The sequence below is a fragment of the Desmodus rotundus genome, chromosome 3 (genome assembly GCF_022682495.2).
Source record: "Desmodus rotundus isolate HL8 chromosome 3, HLdesRot8A.1, whole genome shotgun sequence".
Taxonomy (NCBI): Eukaryota; Metazoa; Chordata; class Mammalia; order Chiroptera; family Phyllostomidae; genus Desmodus; species Desmodus rotundus.
The window spans coordinates 77,285,366-77,311,622 of NC_071389.1; the positions used below are offsets into that span (position 1 = coordinate 77,285,366).

The 26,257-nt window shown below is 38.9% G+C and overlaps 1 protein-coding gene across 2 annotated transcripts in view; it reads left to right on the forward strand.

The window, feature by feature from the left end:
• The first annotated feature begins 2,468 nt into the window (after positions 1–2,468).
• DTNBP1 (dystrobrevin binding protein 1) overlaps positions 2,469–26,257 on the forward strand; it is a 182,756-nt gene continuing 158,967 nt past the window's right edge. For both annotated transcript variants that reach the window (XM_024565377.3, XM_024565378.3), the window contains exons 1-3: positions 2,469–2,663; positions 11,731–11,784; positions 23,322–23,372. In XM_024565377.3, the coding sequence (XP_024421145.2) occupies positions 2,608–2,663; positions 11,731–11,784; positions 23,322–23,372 (161 nt within the window). In that variant the 5' untranslated portion in view covers positions 2,469–2,607. The remainder of the gene's footprint in view (positions 2,664–11,730; positions 11,785–23,321; positions 23,373–26,257) is intronic.

The window sequence follows — 26,257 nt, forward strand, 5'->3', positions numbered from 1 at the left end:
ACTGAGAAATAAGACAATAGCATCACCATGAAATGGCTGAAATGCAACTTTCATTTCTGGTAAGGGCGATGACACACATAGCTTGTATTCATGGGTGAGCAGAACTCCTATTACTGAAACTTAGTTTAAGACTTGCCCACCTACTCACAGAAAGCACTGGCAGCCTCCTCCCCTGGCAGTGTAACTTTATAGTGAGTGCTCTTTGTTGGAAGTTTGCACCCAAGGAAAAGAAGAGAGTGGGCCCTTATTCCATAGCTCACTAATCAGCAGTCACCTGTCCTCCACCAGGAAAAGCCCGGAGTATTAGACTAGTGGGGGAGAGTCATCCACATGGAGAAAACATCAAGAGTGGAGAAGAGTTGTTCTCCTTAACCATAAACTGGGTACTCTATCTTACTGAATTCCAGACAAACCAATCAACAGTGGTACGTAAGTTTCTACTATGCAGCATTCACTATTTTAGGTGCTGGGGACACAGAGTTCAATAAAATAGAGTTAAATCTTGATAGACAGGGCTCTCTGTAATTGTGCAGCCTATCTCCCTCACCTCATCTAATTCTAGTCCTGTCAAATCCCGTCTTCACTTAAAATTTTGATATTTGTACTCCACACATTTTTTCAACTAATTTCAAACATTTTAAATACTGCATTAAAGTATTTTTCGTCTTGATTACTGAGCTTTTTGGCTCCCCCTTAAATTTGCAACTGAGATGAATGCTTTAACCTGCCTCACCCTAGTCCTAACCCTGGTTTTAAAATAAATGTGTAAATAAATAAATAACTTTAAAAATTAAACAACTATTAAATAAATTATCAGATAGTGATGTATACCAAGTTGAGAAACAGGGCATGTGATAGGAAGTGATTGGGCGGGTAACTTGAATGGTCAGGGAAGGCTATCTAGGGAGATGGTACTTAAACTCAGACCTGAATGCTATAAACAAACCAGCCATGGGATAGTTTGGAGAAAAGTTTGTGAAAATGCCTCAAAATAAAAATGAACCTGGAATTTGCAAGGAACACACACACACACACACACACACAAGGTTAGTGTGGCTTAAACATCAAGGGCCCAATAGGTGAATAGTACTTGCTTCGGATAGAGTATCAGGAACGGTTCAAATTTTAGGGCTTTGTAAGCCAAATAAGGAGTTTGAATCTTATGCTAAGTACACAGAAAGCAGCTGAAAGATTTTAAGCAGGAGAGCAACATGACCTGATTACTCTTTTAAATAATTTTATTTCACTGCTGTGTCAAAGGTGGATTACAGAGGTGTGGGTGGCAAAAGAGTAGAATTAGGAGAACCGTCAATGTTCCTGGTGAAAGATGGTGGTGCCTTGGACTACCATGATGATAGTGAAGATGGAGAAAGGGAAGCAGGTTCCAGCATTACTTCAGAAATAAAGTTAATTACACTTGATGGATTAATACAGAGGATGAGGAATGGAGAGGAAGTAGGGGCGATTTAAGGTGGCTAAAGTTGAGCATAGTGGTGCTATTTACCAAAATGGAAAAAACTGGGGGATGTGCAGTTTAGGAGGTGACTATGCAATCAAATTTTCAATTTTGGGTATGTTAGTTTTGAGATGCCTATTGGATACATGAGTAAACAACTGGTGTGAATGGAAGGAGGGGAGGGAGGACAGGGATGAAGATGGAGATTTGGGCATCATCCGTGCATTGATATAAATTACAGAATAATCCAGGCAGAGAGCATAGGTGGAGATGAGCAGGAGGCAGGAAATGAAGCCTTCCAAGCAGCTGCTGAAATAGTAGAGACAAAAGAAGAGTGGAAGTATGGTGTTCTTGAAGTCAAGAGAGGATAAGTCTTAAATATAAGGCAAGAAACTGCATTGAGTCAACACAATGCACAGTCAACAAAAACTGCACAACAACACTGCACAGTCAACAAAAGAAATCAGGGAAGATAAGTAGGAAACAGTGTGGGCACATGGTGGTCACTAGTGGCTGGACAAGGCAACCTCCTTTGTGAAGTGCACAAAAGCCTGATGGGATAGGCTGCAGAGAGAGTGGAAAGTAAGGATGTAGAAACAGTTGATTCTTATTGCCATTTTATGAATGAAGAAACTGAGACTCTGATGATTATCTCATCCAAAGTCAAGGCCTGTGGAGTCAGACCTTTGACCCAAGGCTCATGAAACAATTCCCTATGAGAAAGTGTACGCTTTGCAAGAATTTAACCAGCTCTCCTCCAAACCATAAAAACCAGCGTTGCACTCAAAGGAGCCCTCAACTTAAAACAATCTTTCCCGATACCACTCCCATTTTAAAATGAAAAAACGAGCTGGCCCAGATTGGGCTGTAGACCTGCATGGAGCCTCTAGCTTTTCCTGTGGGGAGGGAAGAGACGCCCCTTAACCGCAGTCTTAACCAGGCACGGCCCACTGCGGCTGCGCAGGCCGGGCTGGGGCGGGGCGAGAGAGCGCGAGCCCAGACGAAACGCGGAAGGGGCTGCGGCGCGGGGACGTAGGCCGGGCCGGGGGCGGGGCGGTCTACGGGTGTGTGGAGCTCGCGGGTGACAGGTGCGCGGAGCAGAGGCAGCGGCGGACGTCTGTGACCTGACGGGAGGAGACACGGGGGCAGCGATGCTGGAGACCCTGCGTGAGCGGCTGCTGAGCGTGCAGCAGGATTTCACCTCCGGGTGGGTATACGGTGCGGACGGAAAGGGAGCGGGAGGGGAGGGGTGGCGGGCGCTTGGGCCGGGCGTTGGAGCTGGGCTTCAGCCTGGGACACCGCCTCCCTCCCCTCCCGCACTCAGGTCCAGTCCTCTCCTGCGCCTCCCATACCCGCCTCGAGGAGGAAAGTAAGGAACTTTCCGGCGTTGGCCTGGCGGCAGAAAGTAACTTAGGTCCCAACCGGCTGGCTCTGACTCGCGCCCCAGGGGCCGGGGTGGTCTGGAGCGGCCCGGCGAGCGCTGGGCACAAGCCGCAACCCCTGCCGGTGGCATCCGCGGGCCGGAGGAGGGGCGTAACGTGAGAGGGAGCGTGCCGAGACTGTGACCCCGCGCCCTCTCTGCGCTCTCGAACTCCGGGACACCTGCCCTCTCGGGCCCCACCGGGAGTGGGACCGCCGCCCCTGCCCTAAGTCGCGGGCCGCACAGCTTTTCCGGTCACGGCCGAGCAGTCTGCGTCCAGTCTCAGCTTGCGCCCGTTAACCCTAGGCAAGGCTTGTTGCCTCTTCCCCTTTTGCTTTCTCTCTCTACCTTTGCCCGGATTTTAGCACCTCAGCGAAGAAACTCTCCGGCAAGAGACACAGAACTACAGCAATACTTCTAACGCCTGATGGTTAAGAGCAAAAATCAAACGTTTCTCAAACTTTGCTTAGAATCACCTGGGCACCTTTAACAATCTTGATGCCTGGGTCGCAGCTTATACCAATTAAATTAGACCGGGAATGGAGTTTTAAAGACTACTCCACACCCCACCTCCTGCCGGTGATTCCAGCGTGTGCCTAAGTCTGGGAATCACAGGTTCTCATCTACCACTTAAGGAAATGTATTTCTGCAAGTTACTTGAATTGCCTCAGTTGGCCCGACCTACAGTGGGGTTATTGTGGGGATTAATGAATTAACATGTAAAATCTATGTCACTATTGTTGTTACTCTGTATCCTTTATAAAAGATTGGTCACTTTTAGCTCACAAATCCTTTGGAGAATGCTGTGGATATGAGGGCATCTTGAAAATGCTGTTTTAAATTTCTCATGAGAAAGATGTTAAATTTTTATCTTATTGGACAAAAATGTTTATATTGTTTACCATTTGTGTGCTGAGTAGTAATAACCTGGCAAATAGCTGAGCACTTACCTATAAAGACTCTTCGGTCGTTTTGGTATTCTTAATAACACTAATTATAGATGCTCTAGGAGTCATTTATTGGTGGTGTGTTTGCATGTTTGCATTCACCCCCTTTAAATAGTAACTTCTTTTCATAGTGTAAATTATTACATTGAAAAACTTTGGTGTGATGCTGGAATGGTCTACTTGTAACATGAGCATAGTACAGCCCTGTTATCATTACCTCAAGGAATTCCGTGATAGAATAACAGTCCACCTTCTGGTAGTTACCGTGACTCTCCAGGTGGTGTGGTTGGTTGCCTCAGAACCCATTCATACACCTGACCTTTGCTTAAGAAAGTTAAACTTACCTAGGAATATGGACTCTGGACCAAAACCATCCTGGGAGAGCTGGATAACCTGACTTTAGGGAGAGGGTTGAGGGGATCTGATTAGAACTGTATGGAAAGTGACTTCATGAAAGATGCCATAGAGTGGGGTTAGTTTGGGGTTAGACATCCTGAGAGGGCTTTCATTCCATTTAGGTCCCTTGTTGGCTTTCTCCTTACACAGGTCACTCTCAGCTGACAAACCACTTGACTGCCAGTGTGTGCCTGTTACCTGGCAGAGAAGTAACTCATTTCCGAGTGATAGCTGTCTTCTGGTTGACTGGAAACTCTAAACTCTGTGCACTTTTGTCAGGTTCTCAAATTCCTATGCAATTCTTACCAAGAAGAAACCCACTTAATTTATTTTAGTGAACGCTTACATATATAGCTTGAGATTAACCTATTTTACAGAACTGAATATTTTGCCTTGCTGAGAAAAGATGAACTTAAACGCAGCACATGTGTATACTGTGTGAAGACACTGAGGGATTCAAAGAGGAAGGTGACATGGCTCTCACTTCCCCAAATTATCACACTGGACCTGGCATTCCTCTAGAACACTTGGTGGTGATGCCTGTAGAAGCCAGAGCAGCTCAAATAACGTCAAGGAAACGTCAGGCGTTCAGGTTGGCCCCGGGGACCAGTCTGTTAGAAGTGGAGGGTCTGGTCCTTTTCTGAGCTGTTGCAGTGTGGCCAGCGTTGCTTCACGGTCACAGGGAGCAGCATCCTCATCTTGGTGCTCATTTTCATTTCTGAAAATTTATACAACTGGAGCTTACCTGTAGGAAAATTTTCTTTTTTAAGTAAAATAAGATTATTCTTCATTGTTCTCACAGGAGAACATCACAGTGATTAAACCTCATTCGATGAATACCATGAATTTCTGCCTTCCATTCAAACTAAGAAAGAATTCATATAAAGATCGTCAGTTAAGGGCAGTGTAGAGATTGTTGGTGGCCTGTGGAGGACTGTAGGTTGTCCATGGACTTGTGGCCTTTTTTGTAACTTTGTATTCATAATAACATTATGTCAAAATTGAGATGAACCTAGAAGTTATATCCCTTTCTGACATAAGTGGGTGGCTAGCTGGCCCAAAGGCCACAGGATTGAGGGGATTGGTTGTGGGCCTCATTCTTCCCCTCACTTGAGTCCTGATTAGATTTAACTCACTCATAACTTGTGGAGTCTTTTGGAGAGTGCATGTTGAACATCTGCTTTTAAGGGACTGGCTTAAGCTCTGAGGGAAACTTTTAGATAGCTACACTGAAGCACATACTTCACGTCCACCCTGGGCTTTGATTTTTACCTTTGGAGTAAAGACCAAAGGCCTTAGGATTGAAGTATTCAGGCATGACAAACCCTTCAGGGAACTGAAAATCAGATTTATTTATGGTTTACAGCTGCCTAGCACCGGCTGGCGTTTCCTGTTTATAATGCTCTGGGTTCTTGTGGCTAGGGATAGAGAATGTGTTATTACTAGCTGCAACCAAGACAGTGGGTGTTCGCCCCTCAAAGCCCTCTCTGTCCCAGTATGCTCGAGACCTCCACCCAGTGTGCTCATTCTCTCTTCCCCTCCTGTAGTAGTATCAGAACCTGCTCAAAGGAGAGGATCTATTAATCTAATTCACAGTGTGGTAAAATGATGAAGTTTTGCCTGAAATGTTGACTCTTCCAGGACTATTCACCTTTTTAATAAGCAGAAAGCTATCTCAATATTCAACTTGATCTAGTAGATAGTTACTGAGTTCCTACCAAGTGCCAGACACTAGACTAGGCACCCAAACTGTCCTTTCTCATAGATGCTTTTTTCATTTTATTTTTTAAACAAAGATTGAAGAGGTCATATTCTCAGTTTTACACAGCCTTTGCTAAGCAGCGTCTATATATTGAACTACATCCTGGGGCTGCAAAATTGACTAAAAGGTTTCTGCCCTCCATATGCCCTAGACTTGTGGTGTTATAAAGCAAAGAAGAGGGAACTGAATGTTAAAGGTGCAAGTGATGTGGCATGTGAGCCCACAGGAAAGAGTCATTAAGTCAGGTGCATTTGCAGAAGGCTTCAAGGAGGAGGTGGCTTCTAAACTGAGCCTTGTTGAATAAAGATGGATTGTGATACATTTGGTTAAGGGTCTTTCAGAGTTGGAAGATAAAAGCTGGAAAGGATGTTTAGTGACATAATAGAAGATCTTTGCTAAGTTAATACATTTAGCAAATATTGATTGACCGCTTTCTCTGTGACAGGTATTATTCTAGGAGCTAGGGATATAGTAGAGAACGCACCAGACAGCAAATAATGTTCCTGCTCTCATTCTAGTGGCAGGAGACAAGTATCTAGAAGGTCATATCCACTGTTACTAAAAATAAAGCAGGTTAAAGGGGATTGAGAATGGGTTGATTGCTTTATATAGGATGGTCCTGGCTTATTTTTAGGTTGACTGAATCTTTTGAAGGTTTTTGTGAAGTGGAGCAACATGAGTCTGTCTAGATTTCTGGAAGGATAATTTGGGAGGCAGTGTGAGGGAGGGCGAGGTATGAGGAACAGGGAGATCATTGAGGAGGCTGTCATTGAAGGTCAGGTGAGAGAGGGTAACGCAGGGCTGGTAGGAATGTAAAGAAGGAATGGACATGACAAGCTCCGGTCAGATTTGTTAACAGTGTAATGCAGGAAGTGAGAACGGTGGGGAAAGTGAGGATGTTAATTTTGGAGTTTCTTAAATGATGTCATTTACCAGCATGAAAAAATTTAAGAATAGTTTTAAGAGAGAAGGAGCAGTTGACAATAAATTTGTTGTGAGTTCATTTAACAGCTTGACCTCCAAAAGTTAGTTAGAAATTTAAGAAACACTCGGCAGAGAGGTCAGAATTTTAAATGGTGTATTTGGGATTCATTAGGATGTAGTCTGAATTTCTCTCCCTTTCCTAAATCTGTGCAGCTTTTGTGTGTATCCCTCAGGGTTCAGAGATTAGGGGGTCATGTGTACTTTTAAGTGTGATTGATGCTTTTGTGTTTCCCTGACTTGTTTTTAGAAAAGAAAAAATTGAATATTAATGGGAAAATTCAGTAGAGTGGTTTTGTATTCATAAAGAAAATTTAAAGTCAGAATAGTGGAGACATTAACATGATTGGAGGAATTGAACCTAGGTGACAAAATATGCTAATTAATATATTTTATGGTGTTGTAAAGCAATCATCCTTATCTTTTATAATAGCTGATGAAGTTAGATGAGTAGGAAATTGAGGTGCAAATAAATAGATTGCCATCAGGATCACCCCATGACATTGAGTCAGCAGAGACAGCACATTTTCTGTTCTTCTGTCATTGTAGCGCTCTCTGTATCATTCTGTTTATCTCCTTAAAAATTTTTTTTTGTCTAAGCAGTTTTGCTCATCACCTCCATTTCTTAGTAAGATGCCTCCATGTTAGTATTTTCCACAAGGCTTGAAGAAATAAATGTGCTGGTGTCAAATTAAGGTTAAGTCTTCGGGACAATCTAAAAATAAATTATTGAAGTGCTATGATGAATTTGAGGTTTAGTGCCTTGGACTCAAAAAGGTACATTAGTTGCTTTTGGTAGAAAATATTTGTCAGGTGGCTCACTTAAGTCTGTGTATTAATATCCTCACACAGCAGCACTTACGTCTTTCTGGGGGTATATGGTAACAGGAAGATTCCGAATGGTGAAGAAGCCTTGTATAGGTGCGTGGGGGGACCTCCTCTTTATTTCATGTTGGCCCAGTAATGTTAATAGCTTCTTACTTTTCTTGATGGTGATACTTTTTATTTGAATTAGCTCTATAGTTTGCAGAATGTTACGAAAGTCATATTTGGAATTTTATTGAATTCTTGTGGCAAATCGCTATGGTCAGTATAACACTACCATTTTATGTTTGAGGAAACTGGGGTATTTATACCTAGATCAATATTTCCTTCTCAGCGTGTCATCACACTGTGGTAGATTACATAGACTTTATTGGTGAGTTATTTCCAGTATAGGGTCACTGTAAGAAACTTAAGTAGAGTTATGCCAAAATAAAAATGTTAAGCTATTTTCAGTTGAATTCTTGCTGTAGAATGTATTTTAGAATCTTTTTGCTTTTTTGGTTACTTGTGAAATATAGCTGACCTTGTATATTTTTCAACTTAAAACAATCATTTCAACCATTTTTTCCTCTTCTGAATTTTATTGACTGTTTCTCATTTCCTTCTAGATAATTTTGTTTTCTCTAACAGTTTCTTTTCTGAATTTTGACACATTGCCAATTTATATGGAAAAGATGTGATGAGAAAAAATAATATCTAAAAGACTGTTTTGGTTTAAAACATTTTTTTACAAAGGTTCAAACATACAGAAAAACAAAAAAACAGTGACCCCCCCCCCTACATCCATTGTTCAGATTCAGCAATTGTCAACTATTACCACAGTTGCTTTGTCTCTCCCCTTATTTGTAAAATAAATCTCAGGCTTGTCTTTTATTATCTCTCACGCATCAGTTTGCATCTCTAAAAAATATAGATATGACATAAATGCAACACCAGTATCATACCTAATAAAATGAACACTAATTCTTCGACACTATCAATTATCCAGTCCATAATCAGATTTCCTGGTTCTTAGAAAGTCTTTTTACAGTTGATTTGTTCAAATCCAGATCAGATAAATTCTACAAATTACATTTAGTTAAAGACCAATTTTTAAAGCAGATAGGTGTTAAGGAAGCACATGGGGAAGCTCTCATTGATTCCTTCAACAATTTTATTTTCAGCTCCATATAACATTCCCTCTTTCTCTGTTATTCCCAACTAATTTGTTTTCTTTGGGGGCGCGCGGGGTTTGTTGGGGAGGGAAGAGAAGAATCCCAAAGTTGATATATTACAAATGAGAAGTTAAAAAGTTTATTTTATTTTTAGAGTGATCTTTATTGAATCCTAACATTACATAGTAATCCAAAGTTCTGCACTTTTAAAGATACCTAGAACATTAACATGACTGGGACTAATGGTTAACATTATGCAATAAGTTGAACAATAATGCAATATAATAAAAGTACAAGTAAAGAAAAGATGTGACATCCAATATGAATTACTTTGATTGATAAAATAATACCACGTTCAGTTTGTAGGAAATGATTTGAGTTTAATATGACCCAAAGTAAAAGAAATAGCAATAGCAGCGATGATTATTTCTCCTTTGTTCATGCAGTATTTCAGACTTGGGGCTTTTTCTCTCCTCTCTTTCATTATAGATGTAGGTGTATAGATAGCTAGAGATATTTTATTGTGTACTGCCAAAGTAGTCTACTTAACTCCCCCCCACGTTCTTATGTTTTACCTAACAGACTTGCACTACTTTATTATTTTTTTATTAAAGTATAAATGTTATACAATAGTTTTAGTTTCAGGTATACAGCATAGTGATTTGATATTTATGAATCTTACAATGTGCTCACCACACTTTAGTATTTATGTGTCTAGTAATCAACCATGTAAAGTTATCACACTATTATTAACTATATTCCCTTTCACTTTCTTCACCCATCCCCCTCCCCTCTGGCAACCATCAGTTCTTTATATCTCTGTTTTTGTTTCATTTTGTTTCTTTGTTTTTATTTTTTTAATTCCACATGTAAGTGAAATCATGAGGTATTTGTCATCCTCTGTCTTAGTTCTGAAAGGTTATTTTAGAAATAAATATTTGAAATACCAACCTAGGTATATGTGAGATCACATAAGGGTGGTCAAAAGAGGATCTTAGCAATTCCCTTTCAATATCCTTGTAACAGCTAACCATACACAATTTTCCTGAGTCACTAAAAATAATACTGAAATAATATTGAGTGTAATGCACTGCTGTGTAGACTACCTAGGTTAATCCTACTTCGATGTCAAAGCTAAGTGTTTTTCTCAAACTTTGGAGTAGAAGTGGTAGAATATAGCTATCAAAATACCTTTCTCTAGTTGTTGCCTAATCTACTTTAAACCAGATTTACTTGTTTCTCCAGGACAGCTTAGACTTCTTCAGTAAAATTTCCTAGACTCGTCTGGAGATACATACAAATTAGTTTGTATCAAAGGGGTTATTTAGTCTTTTTAACATTGTAGAGGAATCAGTCTTATCAATATTTTAATTTTCGAAAAAGTACATAGAATAACATAAAAATCTTTGTATGAAATTGGGATTCCAATTTGCTGAAATCATTTGATCAGACGTGCCCTTCTGGTGTTTAGCCAGGTATTACTGACAAAAAAGGATGGAATCCTATGCCAGGGTTTGCACGAATAGTTGTGCAGATCCTACACTGCACAACACAGGGTTGGGACATTCGTATGAGAGTCAGCTTGTGTATTAGCACAGTTTCTGGCTGATGGCAGTAAGGTGTCTTGAGGAAGAAGCACTTATTTCTATTTTTACAAAGGCTGTATAGGGGCTAGCAGTGGTACTATGGCCTATGCTTCAGACTTTATTTAGAAATGAACATTTGTTGGGGTAATCAGGAAGAGCATGTACAGCAATATCATATGAGATTATATTATAATCTAGCACTTACTTTTTGGCAAGCTCAATAATATAGTACAGAGTCCACAGCCAAAAGAAGGTAAGAGTGAACCATTAAAGTGAAATAAATTATACAAAGTTTATGAACTTATATTTTATATATAGAAAGGTATTTCATTATATATATGCATTTCTGGCCCACTTATGTTTTCTAGCATATATTTTCCATTTATATGTTTTCCCTTTCTACTTGCTTTAAAAAACTAAATAGAAGGGGAAGAAGCCATATAGTAGCTCGCAGAAGCAGTAAGTGATAGCTGATAAACAGACGGCCAGTGGTGGAGATGGAAACTTTAAATTTGAAAAAAATAGATGCAGGATTCCCAAACAAACTAAAAAAACTAGTGTAGATTGGTACCAAGCTGGAAAATGAAGAGGCATTCCTAGTTTGGAAACATGTGAGGACAGTACTGTTTTGCCACAAAAATGCAGTCAGTGGTAGTCATAAATTATGACCTGGAGGTTATGAAAATGTGAGATAGACTATACCACGTCTTCTTTAATGAGAGAGGTTTGTAATACATTTTAGAAAGCTTTTTATAAGTAGATAAAATTTCACCAAATGTTGGTACTTACAGATTTATCTGGCATAGTATTTACTTAATAAAATGTGCTGCTTAGTTAGCTTTGCTAAACCTGCCAAATTCACTGGTCTGATCGCATTTAGGAATTGTTTCTAAAAAAAAGAATTTGGGACAAGAAAAATTATAAAAATCTTTGCTACAAAGTTTGCATTTATAGTGTTTCACATATAGTAAAGAGTAAGACTGCTTTTTTTTACTATATACTAGCAATGTTTGCTACATATTTTTTATTAGGGATAGATAACAAATAGTAAACACTATATGTTTTTACAAATACTTTTTCTGTAGAAATGCTTAATTCTTGCTAAAAAATTTAGCTCATCTGACCCAAATATGAACAGCTATGAAATTTACTGTTGAAAAATTTCTTGAGCTCTAAGAATATTTTATACTTGTTGAATTATAGGTTGAAGACTTTAAGTGACAAGTCAAGAGAAGCTAAAGTAAAAAGCAAACCAAGGTAAGCATGGGATGAGATTTAATTTATTGTGACTTAAATTTCATCCAGCTTTTGGTTGTAGTCATAATAGTATAATTACTTCAATGGGTTTTAGATCTCTTGAGTGCATCTGATTACAAAACAATTTATTGATTCTTTCTAAATTTTGTAACACTGGAAAAATTTTTGATAAAATTGTAAAATGGTTGAAAAAATGTAAAAAAGTGTAATTGTTTCACTATGACAATCAGTGGTTGGTCAATCACAATTAATAATTTTTATTTGTACACTAAGAGGAAATGAAAAATCCTGCATTATTAAGAAGCAAATTAGTAATGGAACATATTTGACAAGCAAATCTCTTGAGCTCTGCTACTTGTTTTATATGAAAACACTGCTGTCATTTTTTAAAAAATAATGTTTCATTGTTGATGCCATTACAGTTGTCCCAATTTTTTCCCCCTTGGCCCCCTCTGCCCAGCCCCCCTCCCACTTCTATAGTGCTTACCCAAACTGTTGTCCATTTTCGTGGGTCCTTCATATATGTTCTTTGACTAATCCCTTCACCCCCTTTCAAAGAGTCCCCAGCTCCCTCCTCACCTCTTACCAGTCAGTCTGTTTCATGTTCTATGCCTCTGGCTCTCTTGCTCATTAGTTTATTTTGTTCATTAGATTTCTCTTATAAGTAAGATCATATGATACTTGTCTTTTGCTGACTGGCTTATTTAACTTAGCATAATACTCTCCAGGTCCATCCATGCTGACACAAAAGGTAGGATCCTTCTTTTTTCGGCTGTGTAGTATTCCAATGTGTAAATGTACCACAGTTTTTTAACCCTACCACTCATCTACTGATGGGCACTTAGGCTGTTTCCAACTCTTGACTATTGTGAATAGCACTGCTATGAACATAGAGGTACACACATTCTTTTGAATTGGTGTTTTGGGATTCTTAGGGTATAATTCCAGCAGAGGAATCACTGGGCCAAAAGGCAGCTCCATTTTTAATTTTTTGAGGAAATTCCATACTATTTTCCACAGTGGCTGCACCAGTCTGCATTCCCACCAACAGTGCACTAGGGTTCCCTTTTCTCTACATCCTCACCAGCAATTGTTGTTTGTTCATTTATTAATTATAGCCATTTTGGCAGTTGTGAAATCATATCTCATTGTAGTTTTAATTTGCATCTCTCTGATGGCTAGCGATGTTGAGCAATTTTTCACATGCCTATGGGCCCTCTGTGTCCTCCTTGGAGAAGTGTCTATTCGGGTCCTTTGCCCATTTTTTAATTGGATTGTTTGTCTTCCTGGTTTTGAGTTGTATGAGATCTTTATATATTTTGGAGATTAAACCTTTGTTCATTGTATCATTGGCAAATATATTCTCCCATGCAGTTCCTTTTTCATTTTGATGATGGTTTCTTTAGCCATGCAGAAGCTTTTTAATTTGATGTAGTTCCATTTGTTTATTTTTTCCTTAACTTCCTTTGCCATAGGAGATGTATCAGCAAAAATATTGCTATGTGAGATATCTGAAATTTTACCGCCTATGTTTTCTGCTAGGATTTTTATGGTATCACAACTTATATTTTATAAGTCTTTTATCCATTTTGTATTTATTGTAGTATATGGTATAAGCTGGTGGTGTAGTTTCATTTTTTTTGCATGTACTAGTCCAGTTCTCCCAACACCATTTATTGAAGAGTCTGTTTTTACGCCATAGTATGCTTATGCCCCATTTGTCAAATATTAATTGACCATAGAGACTTGGGTTTATTTCTGGGCTCTTTATTCTGTTCCATTGATCATTGTGTCTGTTCTTATGCTAGTACCAGACTGTTTTGGTTACTGTGGCCTTGTAGTATAGTTTGATGCCAGGTATTATAATCCCTGCAACCTTGTTCTTTCTGAAGATTGCTCAGGCTATTGAGGTTTTTAATTTTTTTTTGTTTCCATATAAATTTTTGGAGTATTTGTTATCTGTGAAATATGCCATTGACATTTTATTAGGAATCGTGTTGAATCTATAGATTACTTAGGGTAGTATGCACATTTTAATGTTAATTCTTCCATCCATGAACAGGGCATATGTTTCCATTTATTTATATCTTCCTCATTTTCTCTCTTCAGTGTTCTGTACTTTTCCGAGTATAGGTCTTTTACCTCCATTTAAATTTATTCCTAGGTATTTTACTTTTTTGGTTGTTGTTGCTGTAGTATATGGGATTTTTTCCCTTGGTTTCTCTTTCTGATAGTTCATTATTGGTGTACAAAAATGCCACCGATGTCTGAATCTTGACTTTGTGTCCCACTACTGTACTGAATTTACTTGTTAAATCAAGTAGTTTTTTGGTGTAGCTTGTAGGGTTTTCTATGTCCACTAGTATGTTATCTGTGAATAATGACAGTTTTACCTCCTCCTTTTCAGTTTGCATGCCTTTTATTCTTCTTGGCTGATTGCTATGGCTAGAACTGGAATCTTTTTGATTCCAGTACTGTGTTGAATAAGAGCATGAAAGTGGACACCCTTGTCTTGTTCCTGATCTTAAAGGAAACACTTCTAGTTTTTGCCCGTTGAGTGTGATGTTGACAGTAGGTTTTTCACATATGGCCTGATTATGTTGAGGTATGCTCCCTCTATTCCCACTTTGCAGAGTGTGTTTATCATAAATGGGTGCTGGATTTTATCAAATGCTTTTTCTACATCTATTGATAAGCTGATGCGATTTTTGTCTTTCATTTTGTTTGTGATATATTACATTTATTGATCTGCAAATATTGTGTCATCCTTGCATCCGTGGAATAAATCCCACTTGGTTATAGTGTATGATCTTTTTAATGTATTGCTGAATCTGGTTTGCTAATATTTTGTTGAGGAGTTTAGCATCTATGTTCATCAGAGATACAGGCCCGTAATTTTCTTTGTTGAGTGTTTATCTGGTTTTGGAATTAGGATAATACTGATCTCAAAAAAAAAAGTTTGGGAGTCTTCCCTCTTCTTAAATTTTTTGGAATAGTATGAGAAGGAGAGGTGTTAGTTCTTCTTGGAATGTTTGGTAAAATTTGCCTGTGAAGCCATCTGGTCCAGGGCTTTGTGTGTCAGGAGTTTTTTTGATTACTGCTTCAGTTTCATTAGTTGCTATTGGTCTACTCAGTTTTCTACTACTACCTGATTCAGTTTTGGAATGTTGTATTTTTCTAGAAATACAAATTATCCATTTCACCTAGGTTGTTCAATTTCTTGGCATATTGTTGGTTATAGTAATTTCTTACAATCCCTTGTATTTCTGTGGTATCAGTTGTTACTTCTTTTCTTTCATTTCTGGTTTTATTTATTTTGGTCCTCTTCTTTTCTTAATGAGTCTGGTTAAGGGTTTGTCAATTTTTGTTTTATCTTTTCAAAGAACCAGCTCCTGGATTCATTGATATTTTGAATTGGTTTTTTTTAGTCTCTGTGTCATTTAATTGTTCTCCAATCTTGATTATATTCTTTCTACTCCCCTGGGCCTTGTTTATTGTTGTTCCTCTAATTCTTTTAGATGTAAGGTTAGGTTGTTCATTTGAGATTTTTCTGTCTTCTTTAGGTGGAACTGATTTGCTATGAACTTCCTTTTAGGAATGCCTTTGCTGTGTCCCATAGGTTTTGGATTGTTGTGTGTCCATTTGCATTTGTTTCCAGATCCTTTTTGATTTCTTCCTTGATCTCAGTGTTAACCCATTCATTCTTTAATAACTTGTTATTCGCCTGCCATGTATTTGAATGTTTTTGAGTTTTTTCCTTGAGGTTGGTTTCTAGTTTTAAGCCATTATGATCTGAGAAGATGCTTGATATGATTTCAGTTTTCTTGAATTTTTTAAGGTTTGTTTTGTGTCCTACCATGTGGTCTCTCTTTGAAAATGATCCGGGTGGGTTTGAGAAGAGTGTTTATTTTCCTTCTTTGGGGTGAAATGTTCTGTAAATATCAATTAAGTCCATTTGTTCTAGATTGTCATTTAATGCTCCAGTGTCCTTGACTTTTTGTTTGGAAGAGCTATCCATTGTTGGCAGTATGATGTTAAAATCCCCTACAGTGGTTATGTATTGCTGTCAATCTCTCTTTTAAGTCCTCCATGATTTTCTTTATAATGTAGGTGCTCCTATATTGGGTGTATACATGTTTACAAGGGTTATATCCTCTTGTTGAACTGCTTTCTTAACCCTTATGTAGTGACCTTCTTTGTCTCTTGTTATGGCATTTTTTCAAAGACTATTTTGTCTGATATAAGTATTGCTACCCCAGCCTTTTTTCATGTCCCTTTGCATGGAATATTTCTTTCCGTCCCTTCACTTTCAGCCTGTGTAAATCTTTTGTTCTGAGGTGCGTCTCTTGTAGACAGCATATATGTGAGTTGTGTTTTCTTATCCATTCAGCTACCCTATGTCTTTTGATGGGAGCATTTAATCCATTTACATTTAAGGTGAGTATTGATAGGTTGCCATTGATTCGTTGCCATTTTATCCCTTTGTACTTGTGTTCCTCTCTCTCTCCATTTCTTCTTAAAGCAGTTTATTTTTTTTATTTTTTTATTGATTATGCTATTACAGTTTTCCCAATTTTTCTCCCTCTATCCCCGCTCCACCCCCCCAACCCTCCAGTATCCCCCCCACCCTTAGTTCATGTCCATGGGTTGTACGTATAAGTTCTTTGAGTCCTCTGTTTCCCATACCATTTTTTACCTCTCCCCATGTACCTTATGCATACTAACCATGCTTCTTCCTCCCTGTACCTTTTCCCCCCTATTCCTCCCTTCCCCCTCCCCACTGAAATCCCTCCGTGTGATGTCCATTTCTCTGATTCTGTTCCTGTTCTAGTTGTTTGCTTAGTTTTTATTTTGGTTTTGGTTTTTAGGTTCATTTTTTGATAGTTGTGAGTTTGTTGTCATTTTACTGTTCATAGTTTTTGATCTTCTATTTCTTAGGTCTCTTTAACATTTCATATAATAATGACTTGGTGATGATGAACTCCTTTAACTTTGCCTTATCTGGGAAGCACTTTTTTCTGCCCTTCCATTCTAAATGATAGCTTTGCGGGATAGAGTAATCTTGGATATAGGTCCTTGCCTTTCATGACTTTGAATACTTCTTTCCAGGCCCTTCTTGTCTGCAAGTTTTCTTTTGAGAAATCAGCTGGTGGTCTAATGGGAACTCCTTTGTAGGTAACTCTCTCCTTTCCTCTTGCTTCTTTTAGGATTCTCTCTTTATCTTTGATCTTGGGTAACTTAATGATGATGTGCCTTGGTGTGTGCTACCTTGGGTCCAACTTCTTTGGGACTCTCTGGGCTTCCTGGACTTCCTGGAAGTCTATTTCCTTCACCAGATTGGGGAAGTTTTCCTTCATTATTTGTTCAAATAAGTTTTCAATTTCTTAGTCTTCCTCGTCTTGTTCTGACACGCCTATAATTAGGATATTGGAAAGTTTCAGGTTGTCCCAGAGGTTTGTAAGAGTCTCTTCATTTTTTCAAATTCTTGTTTCTTCATTTTGGTGCGTGCTTATTTTTTCATTTTGTTCCAGATCATTGCTTTGAGACTTGGTTTCCTTCCTGTCACTGTTGGTTCCCTGAACATTCTGCTTTATTTCACTTTGGTTAGCCGTCATTTGTTTTTTTCATTTTTCGACGAAGCTCAGTCAGATCTGTGAGCATTTTGATTACCAGGGCTTTTTATTCTCCATCACATAGGTGGACAATCTCCTCATTGCTTAGCTCTCTTTCTGAGGCTTTACTCTGTTCTTTCATTTTGGCCCTATTTCTTTGCTCAGGGCCCCTGATAAGTTATAAGGGGGTGAGGCCTTTGGTATTCACCCAGGCAGGGCAAACCTCCTTGCTACACTGAGGTGCTGCCTGTGAGGGAGGGGCCAAAGAGGGAACAATACAGCTCACATGCTCATCTCTAGCGCACTTTTCAACAAACTCTCGTGTGAGACTGGGAGTTTCTCCCACTGCGGCAACTGCTGTAGTCCACAGCCTCCTCTGAGTCTGTTTCCCCTTAAGTCAGCCCCTCCAGCACAGCCTGCTCCCTCACCACAGCCAGCCCTGCCCCCATGGTCCATGGCCTCACATCAGTTTCTCCTCATCCACCCCACTTACTGGTCTGGTTGTTCTGTTTGACTGTTTCTTTAATTCCGTGGTTGTTGGAGTTCCATATAGTTTGATTTTCTGGCACTTCTGGTTGTTTATTGATTTTAGATTGGTTGTTTTTATCCTTTTGGTTGTGTGAGGAAGCAAAGGGTTTCTACCTTTGCCTCCATCTTGGCTGGAACTCTTAAAGCAGTTTCTTCAGCATCTCTTCCAATGCTAGTTTAGTGGAGATGTACTCTTAGTCTTTTTCTTCAATGTGGCAAGTGCTTTATTTTGCCTTCCATTTTAAATGAGAGCCTTGCTGGATAAAGTAGTCTGGGTTTCAGGTTCTTGCTTTTCATTAGTTGGTATATTTTGTGCTAGTCTCTTCTGGCTATTGTTTCTGTTGAGAAAACAGCTTATAGCCTTATTGAAGCTTCTTTATATGTTACTACCTATTTCTCCCTTGCTGCCTTTAAGATTCTCTCTTTGGCTTTAAATTTTGCTATTTAAATTGTGATGTGTCTTGGAGTGTGCCTCTTTGGGTTCATCTTGCTTGGGACTCTCTGTGCTTCCTGAACTTTTTCCTTCACCAATGTAGGGAAGGTTTTTTCATTATTTTTCAACAGGTTTTTTATCCCTTGCTTTTTCTTTTTTCCTTCTGGTATCCCCATGGTGCAATAATTGTTAGATTTTATGTTGTGTCAAAGCTCCTCCCTTAAACTGTCCTATTTTTTTTGAGTCATTTTTTTTGTTTTGTTGCTCTGACTGGGTGTTTTTTTCAACCTTCTATCCTCTGCTTCTTCTAACCTGTATTCCTTCTAGTGTATTCTTCATTACAGATATTGCATTTTCATTTCTACCTGGTTCTTTTTCTTTTGGTATATTTTATTGATTATGCTATTGCAATTGTCCCATTTGTTTCTCCACTTCATCCCCCTCCACCTGGTACTCCCCATTCCCTCCAGCATTCCCTCCCCCTGTTAGTTCATGTCCATGGGTTGTACATACAAGATTTTTAGCTTCTCCGTTTCCTATACTATTCTTAACCTCCCCTTGTCTATTTTGTACCTACCAATTAATGCTTCTTATTCCCTGTACCTTTTCTCCCATTCTTCCCCATCCCCTTCCCTGCTGATAACTCTCCATGTGATCTCCATTTCTGTGATTCTGTTCCTGTTCTAGTTGTTTGCTTAGTTTATTTTTGTTTTTGTGGGGTTTTTTTAGGTTCAGTTTTTGATAGTTTGTTGTCACTTTACTGTTCATAGTTTTGATCATCTTCTTTTTCTTAGATAAGTCCGTTTAACATTTCATACAGTAAGGGCTTGGTGATGAAGAACTCCTTTAACTTTATCTAGCCTGGGAAGCACTTTATCTGCCCTTATGTTTTAAATGACAGCTTTGCTGGATAGAGTAATCTTGGATGTAGATCCTTGCTTTTTATGACTTTGAATACTTCTTTCCAGCCACTTCTTACCTGTAAGGTTTCTTTTGAGAAATCAGCTGATAGTCTTATGGGAAGTCCTTTGTAGGTAACTATGTCCTTTTTGCTTGCTGCTTTTGAGATTCTCTCCCTATCTTTAATCTTTGGTAATTTAATTATGATGACTCTTGGTGTGTTCCTCTTTGGGTCCAACTTGTTTGGGACACTCTGAGCTTCCTGGATTTGTATGTCTTATTTCCTTCACCAGGTTGGGGAAGTTTTTTTTCAGTATTTTTTCAAATAAATTTTTCATTTCTTGCTCTTCCTCTTCTCCTTGTGGCACCCCTATGATTTGGATGTAGGAGCATTTAAAGTTGTCCCAGAGGTTCCTAAGCCTGTCCTCATTTTTTTGAATTCTTGTTTCTTCATTCTGTTCCAGTTGAATGTTTATTTCTTCCTTCTGTTCCATATTGTTGATTTGAGTCTTGGTTTCCTTCCCCTCACTGTTGCTTCCCTGTATATATTTTTTTATTTCACTTTGCATAGCCTTCACTTCTTCCTTTATTTTGCATCTCTACTCAATCATTTCTGTGAGCATCCCGATTCCCAGTGTTTTGAACTCTGCATCTGATAGGTTGGCTATGTCCTTGTCACTTAGTTCTTTCTCTGGAGTTTTCATCTGTTCTTCCCTTTGGGCCATATTTCTTTGACTGGACATACTTGTTATATTGTAAGGGGCAGAGTCTTAGGTATTTTCCAGGGTAGGGCAACTCAGTCAACTGTGTTGTGGTGCTATATGTGGGGAAGGGGTCAGAGAGGGAACAATGCCACTTTCTCAGCTCTTGTTCAACTTTCAGTCACTTGCCTGTGCCACCCACAAGTGAATTGTGCCTTTCCGATGCTGATTCCTGGGTAGGTGGGTTTGTGTATGTTCTAGGACACCATGTACCCCTCCAATGGACTCTCCTGTGAGACTGGCAGTTTTTCCCACAACCACAAACCCCGCAGGTTTTTATAGTAAGGGATTGTGAGGCTTTCTTTTCCCATGCTGGAACGCTGGGTTGTGTGGTTTGCCTTGCTCCCCAGTAACAACTGGTTTATCTGCAGTTCCTCCTGGTTTATCCACAGATGAATATGGGACAACCCAGTTTGCCAGCCACTGCCTTGCTCACCCAGTCTGCCAGCTGCCACCTTGCCACAGGTCCTCTCCGCCCTGGCTGCCTGTCTGCCCCTCCTACCAGTTTGGATGAATGTTTCTTCTTCAACTCCTTGGTTGTCTGACTTCCATACAATTCTATTTTCTGGCAGTTCTGGTTGGTTTTTGTCTGTAAATTGGTTGTTATCCCTCCTTTGGTTGTGTGAGGAGGTGAAGCGTATCTACCTACATCTCCATCTTGGTGGCAAGCTCCCCACCTGGTTCTTAATAGTAGTTTCTATGTCCTTTTTCACGCCGATGTAGTTCTCGCTAAGATCCTTGTAGCTCTAATAAGTTCCTTGCAGTTCTCACTAAGTTCCTTTAGCATCCTTACAACCATTTTCTAAACCTCTGTGTCTGTAAATTGCTTGCCTCAATTTCACTTAGCTCCTTTTCTGGGGATACTTCCTTTCAATTGGGGGTTGTTTCTTTGTTTCCTCATTTTAGGAAACAAACTCTTTTTTGTTTGTTTCTATGTATTAGATTGATCTGATGTGACTCCCTGACTTCATGGGGTGGCCTTCTGTGGTAGTTTTTCTGTGAAACTCGGTGGTTCAGTCTCCTTGATCTCCTGAGCTGGATGCTCTAGGGATGCCCTTTATGCAGTTTATGTGAGCTCTCTTACTGTTTTTGGGTTTTGATTGTTGTTGGCTCATGCATTTGTGGGTCCTCCCCTTTGGCTGGCTGACAGAGTCTCAACCTCCTCATGTCTTGTACGCTGTTGTAGAGGTGCTTAAAGGTGGAAAGAGAATAAGAATATTATAAGAAAGAAAAAATGAATGTGAGATGACTAAAGGAAATACAAATGATTTTGAGAGGATGGAGGAGAAATGATAAAAGAATAGAAATAAGGAGAAGAAAGGGAAAAGATAATATTTACAACAAAAATAAGAAAGAGGAGGAAGAAGGCAAAATGGAGTAAGAAAAGGGAAGAGTAAAATATGAGATTTGTAATAAAAAATAGTGAAAAAATAGGAAAAAATTGAATAAAAAAGGTTAAAAAGCTATGTGAAAGAAAAAATGCATATAATGAAAAAGATTGAGGTAGTATTTGTTCCAGCAGAATTTAGTGCTTGTCTGCTGGCTTCTCCTTCTGGATACTCCTCTGGTTTTCTGAAGCTGGTGTAAGCCAATGTCGGATGTTTTCCCTATCTAGCTGTAGGCAGCCTGTTTGAAGCTAAAAGCGATTCACATTCAGTGGCTATCTCCTCCATGCTTGGCTGCATCCAGGGTGGTCCTCAGTGCACTGTGTTGCTGGCTGTTTAGCTGCGCTAGGCACAGGGCTGCGTGCACTAATGGCAGAAAGCACCATAGTTACCCTCTTCCACTGGCCTCTGCCTGCTATCTTGCCATTAGTGTAGCTGCTACCCTATATGTTTCTGAGAGGGCTTCTGGTCAAATTGGGATGGTAGGACCCCTGGATCTCCTGTGGAAGGTGCTGTTCAGACTTCAGGGAAAATGGTGGATGTGTTCACACATCTAAGTCTGTCCCAGATTTTTCCCCTGAACTCTGCAGGGCGAAGTCCCTAGTAAGGTAGCAGGTGGGGCCTCCAGAGCCAAGAATTTGGATCTGATGGCATTCCTAGGCTCTCTGGTGAGGGGGAGGCAACAGTCTGGTTCCCAGGAGAGTTTATGGAATGGCTGTGCCCTAAAGCCAGTCTCTAATACCCCTTGAATCTGCCTATGTTGCTGTCTTCTTGGCAGGGAATAAGATGCAGGTTGGGGGAAAGTAAGGAATACGCTGGTTGGGGCAAGCAGGATTTCAAACAGTGTGGCAAAGGGGATTCCAGAGGATGGGGCTAGGATGCTTTCAGAGGCTGGGGCAAGTGGGTTTTCCCACAGGATGGGGTAATTGTTTTTACCCTGGGAGGGGCTTGCTCTTTTCAAGAAAAATGGCTGCTACAGTATGGTGTTATAGCCCAGCACCAGGAACCCAGTAGCAGCTCCCCAATAGCTCTCCTCCAAGCCTCCCACTCCTGATTCTCCTTGCCAGACCTCAGACAATGCTGCCCTCCCTTTGCCTGAGCCAAAGGTGAGTGGCTGGGAATGCGAATCCTGTGCATTAGCCCATTAGAACAAAAGAAAGGGGAAAAAAAGAAAAAAATGGTGGCTCTCTCTCCAGTGGGATCCATCTTTCTCTGTTAGGCAAAAGAAATCCATGGCCTTTCATCACTGGATGGATGCTGCATGGGTGGGTGATCCCAACACTCGTGCTCGTGCTTGGGAACCCGGTCTGAGGTCCAGGCCTCACTCCTCTCTAGGGGAAGCTCCCTCAGCTGTGCGACTGCCTCAGCTACCACCCATAAAATTGGTGCTGGCTGCTGCCTGTAAAAGCAGTGCCAGCCCCCTTCGAGTCCCTGCCCTTTCCTACTGCTCATGAGGTGGTTTCCACCTGTCCTTGGTTAAGTATCTCCTCCCCTGATAGTCCTCAGTTGTTTATTTCGGGTTGATGTTCCCCTCATTATTTTTATTTTCAGCGTGGTTCTGGGAGGCAGTGTGAGATAAACTCTCCTACTCCACTGCCATCTTGCCACCAGCTGGTGTCATTTTTAATAAAGTAAAGCATATGACCAAATTTCACTTTAAGCCTAGAAATCATGAACTTAAAAATAATTCTTATTTTGCCCTACATTAAAGTATTTATTATATTATTAATTCTGAAAATAATCTGTAGAGCAAAGTGATGGTTGATAGAGATACTATGGTACATGAACTTTCAAATAAAGCAATAGATTTCTCTAAAAGTTTAGGTAAGTTGTCATTTTAAATATTTCACATTACAATTGACAACGTCATAATCCTTGTATGTAATTTTTTTTCCTAAGTAAGTGTTTCTTTTGGCAGGACTGTTTCCTCGTTGCCAAAATACTCTGCTGGACTAGAACTACTTAGCAGGTAAGTATTTTCATTTAAATAAGAAGATTATGCTTCTGACTATTTTATTATCTAAAAATATTTTATAATTTGGCAGATAGAAACCTTAAAACAACTAAATTTTATCTGAACATGGTGATTGGGAATCATTTGCTTCTCTGAGGGGCTTTTACTTTTTACAGATTAGTACCAAGGCCATCAAGACTTTGAGCAGACTGATCAGTATTGTGTTTACTAGTCATTACTTTATTATGGGTACTTATTATGCTCATGGTTTCTTTGTCACAAGAAAGTCTTTTCTCTTTAGAACTAATATTGAGTTGAAGAAAAACCATTTCAAATAGCAGATATCTAAACCATAATTTTTTTAATAATTAAAAATTGTGATAAAATACACATAACATTTACCATTTTAGCCATTTTTAAGTGTCCAATTCAATAGTGTTAAGTACATTCACACTGTTGTGCACCCAATCTCCAAAACTCTTTTTATCTTGCAAAACTGAAAGTCTGCCTATTAAACAACAACTCCCCATTGTCCCTTTCCCTTCACAATCACTCACTGACTCATCCAGAGCAATGTCCAGTCCTGCAAGCTCCGTACACAGTAAGTGCCCTGTTCAGGTCTACCATTTTTATCTTTTATACCATATTTTTAGTGTACCTTTTCTGTGTTTAGATACACAAACAGAACTGCATTACAGTTGCCTACAGTAATTAGTATAGTAACATTCTGTACAGGTTTGTGTAGCTGAGGAGCAATAGGCTATATCGTATAGTCTAGGTGTGCAGTGGGCTATAACATCTACGTGTGTGTAAGTACACTCCTGTTAGCACAATGACAAAATCACCAGTGACACATTTCTCAGAATGCATCTCCGTTGTTAAGTGACGCCTGACTGTATACCATATTGTTCCTATGCATTCATCCTTTAGTGACCACTTGGGTGGCTTCCACCTTTGGCTATTGTGAATAATGCTGCAGTGAACATGGGTGCACAAATACCTCCTCCAGACCTGCTTTTAGTTTTTGGGGGTATTTACCAGAAGTGAAATTACTGTATCATATGTTAATTCTATTTTTAATTTTGTAAAGAACTATTACACTAGTTAACATAGCAGCTGTACTATTTTACATTCCCACAGCGTACAATTCCCACAGTGTACAATAGTGCCCTTTTCTCTACATCCTCACCAAAACTTATTTCTTCAGTTTTTTTTATTTGTTTGTTTGTAGATATTATGATTAGGTGTTAGGTGATATCTTATTGTGGTTTTGATTTGTGTTTTCCTAATGATTGATGATGATCATCATCTTTTCCTGTGCTTATTGACCATTTGTGTATTTTTAGAAAAATGTATATTCAAGTCCTCTGCCCATTTTTGGATAGAGTGGTGGTTTCTATTGTTTTAGGAGTTCTCTACATATTCTGGATATTAATTTTTTTATCAGATACATGATTTGCAAATACCCTCCCCCTTCTGTGAATTGCCTTTTTACTCTGTTGATTGTATACTTTGGTGTACAAGTTTTTAATTTTGATGGTCTAATTTGTTTAATTTTTGTTGTTGTTGTTGCCTCTGCCTTTGATGACATATCCAAGAAATCATTGCCAAATAAAATGAATTAATCTTTTCCTCATGTTTTCTTCCAAGAGTTTTATAGTTTTAGTTCTTATGTTTGTACTTTTGATCCATTTTTAGTTAATTTTTGTATACAGTTTTAAGTAAGGGTCCAGCTTCATTCTTTTGCAATTGGATATCCAGCTTTTCAAGCACCATTTGTTGAAAAGACTGTCCTTTCCTTATTGAATGGCCTGTGCACCCTTGTCAAAAATTATTTGACCATATATGTGAGGGATTATTTCTGGGCTATCCATTTTATTGATCTGTATGTCTGTTTTTATACCAGTACCATACTGATTTGATTACTATAACTTTATAGTAAGTTCTGAAATCAGGAAGTGTGAGTCCTTCAACTTTGTTCTTTTTTTCAAGATTGTTTTAGCTATTTAGGGATTCTTGAGATTTCATATGAATTTTTGAGTGGATTTCTTTCTACTTCTACAAATAATGTCATTGGGGTTTTGATAGGGATTGAATTGAGATTGTGGATCACTTTGGGTATTAGTGACAACATTTTAACAATATTAAGTATTTCTATTCATGAACATGGGATATTTTCCATTATTTTGTCCTCCTTTCAGCAGTGTTTTGTACTTTTTGTCATTACAGTCTTTCACTAATTAGTTAATTCCTAAATGCCTTTTTGATGTTATTTCAAGTGGAATTGTTTTCTTTATTTCTTTTTTTTGGATTGTTCATTGTTAGTATATAAAAATGCAGCTTATTTTGTGTGTTGATATTTCTATTCTACTTTGCTGAATTCACTTATTAGTTTTAACAGGATTTGTTTTTGTGGAAACTTTAGGGTTTTCTACATATAAGATAATATTGTCTGTAAACAAATATAATTTTACTTCTTCCCTTTCAATTTGGATGCCTTTTATTTCCCTGTCTTGCCTAATTGCTTGGCTAGATCTTTCAGTCCTATTTTGAACAGAAGTAGCAAAAGTGATCATCTTTGTCTTGTTTCTGATTTTGGATAAGTGTTCTATCTTTCTCCATTGAGTATGATGCTAGCTGTGATTTTTTTCATATATTATTTTTGTTATGTTGAGATAGTTTCTGTTCCTAGGGTTGGTTTTTTTTTTTTCAGTTTTTAAGCATGAGTGGTTATTAACTTTTGTTAAATGCTTTTTTAGCATCAATTGAGATGATCATGTCTTTTCCCCTTCATTTGGAGGTGGGGGGGAACCAATTGTTCATGGTGTACAATCCTTTTAATATGCTGCTGAATTCAGTTTGCTAGAATTTTGTAGAGGATTTTTACATCAGTGTTTGTA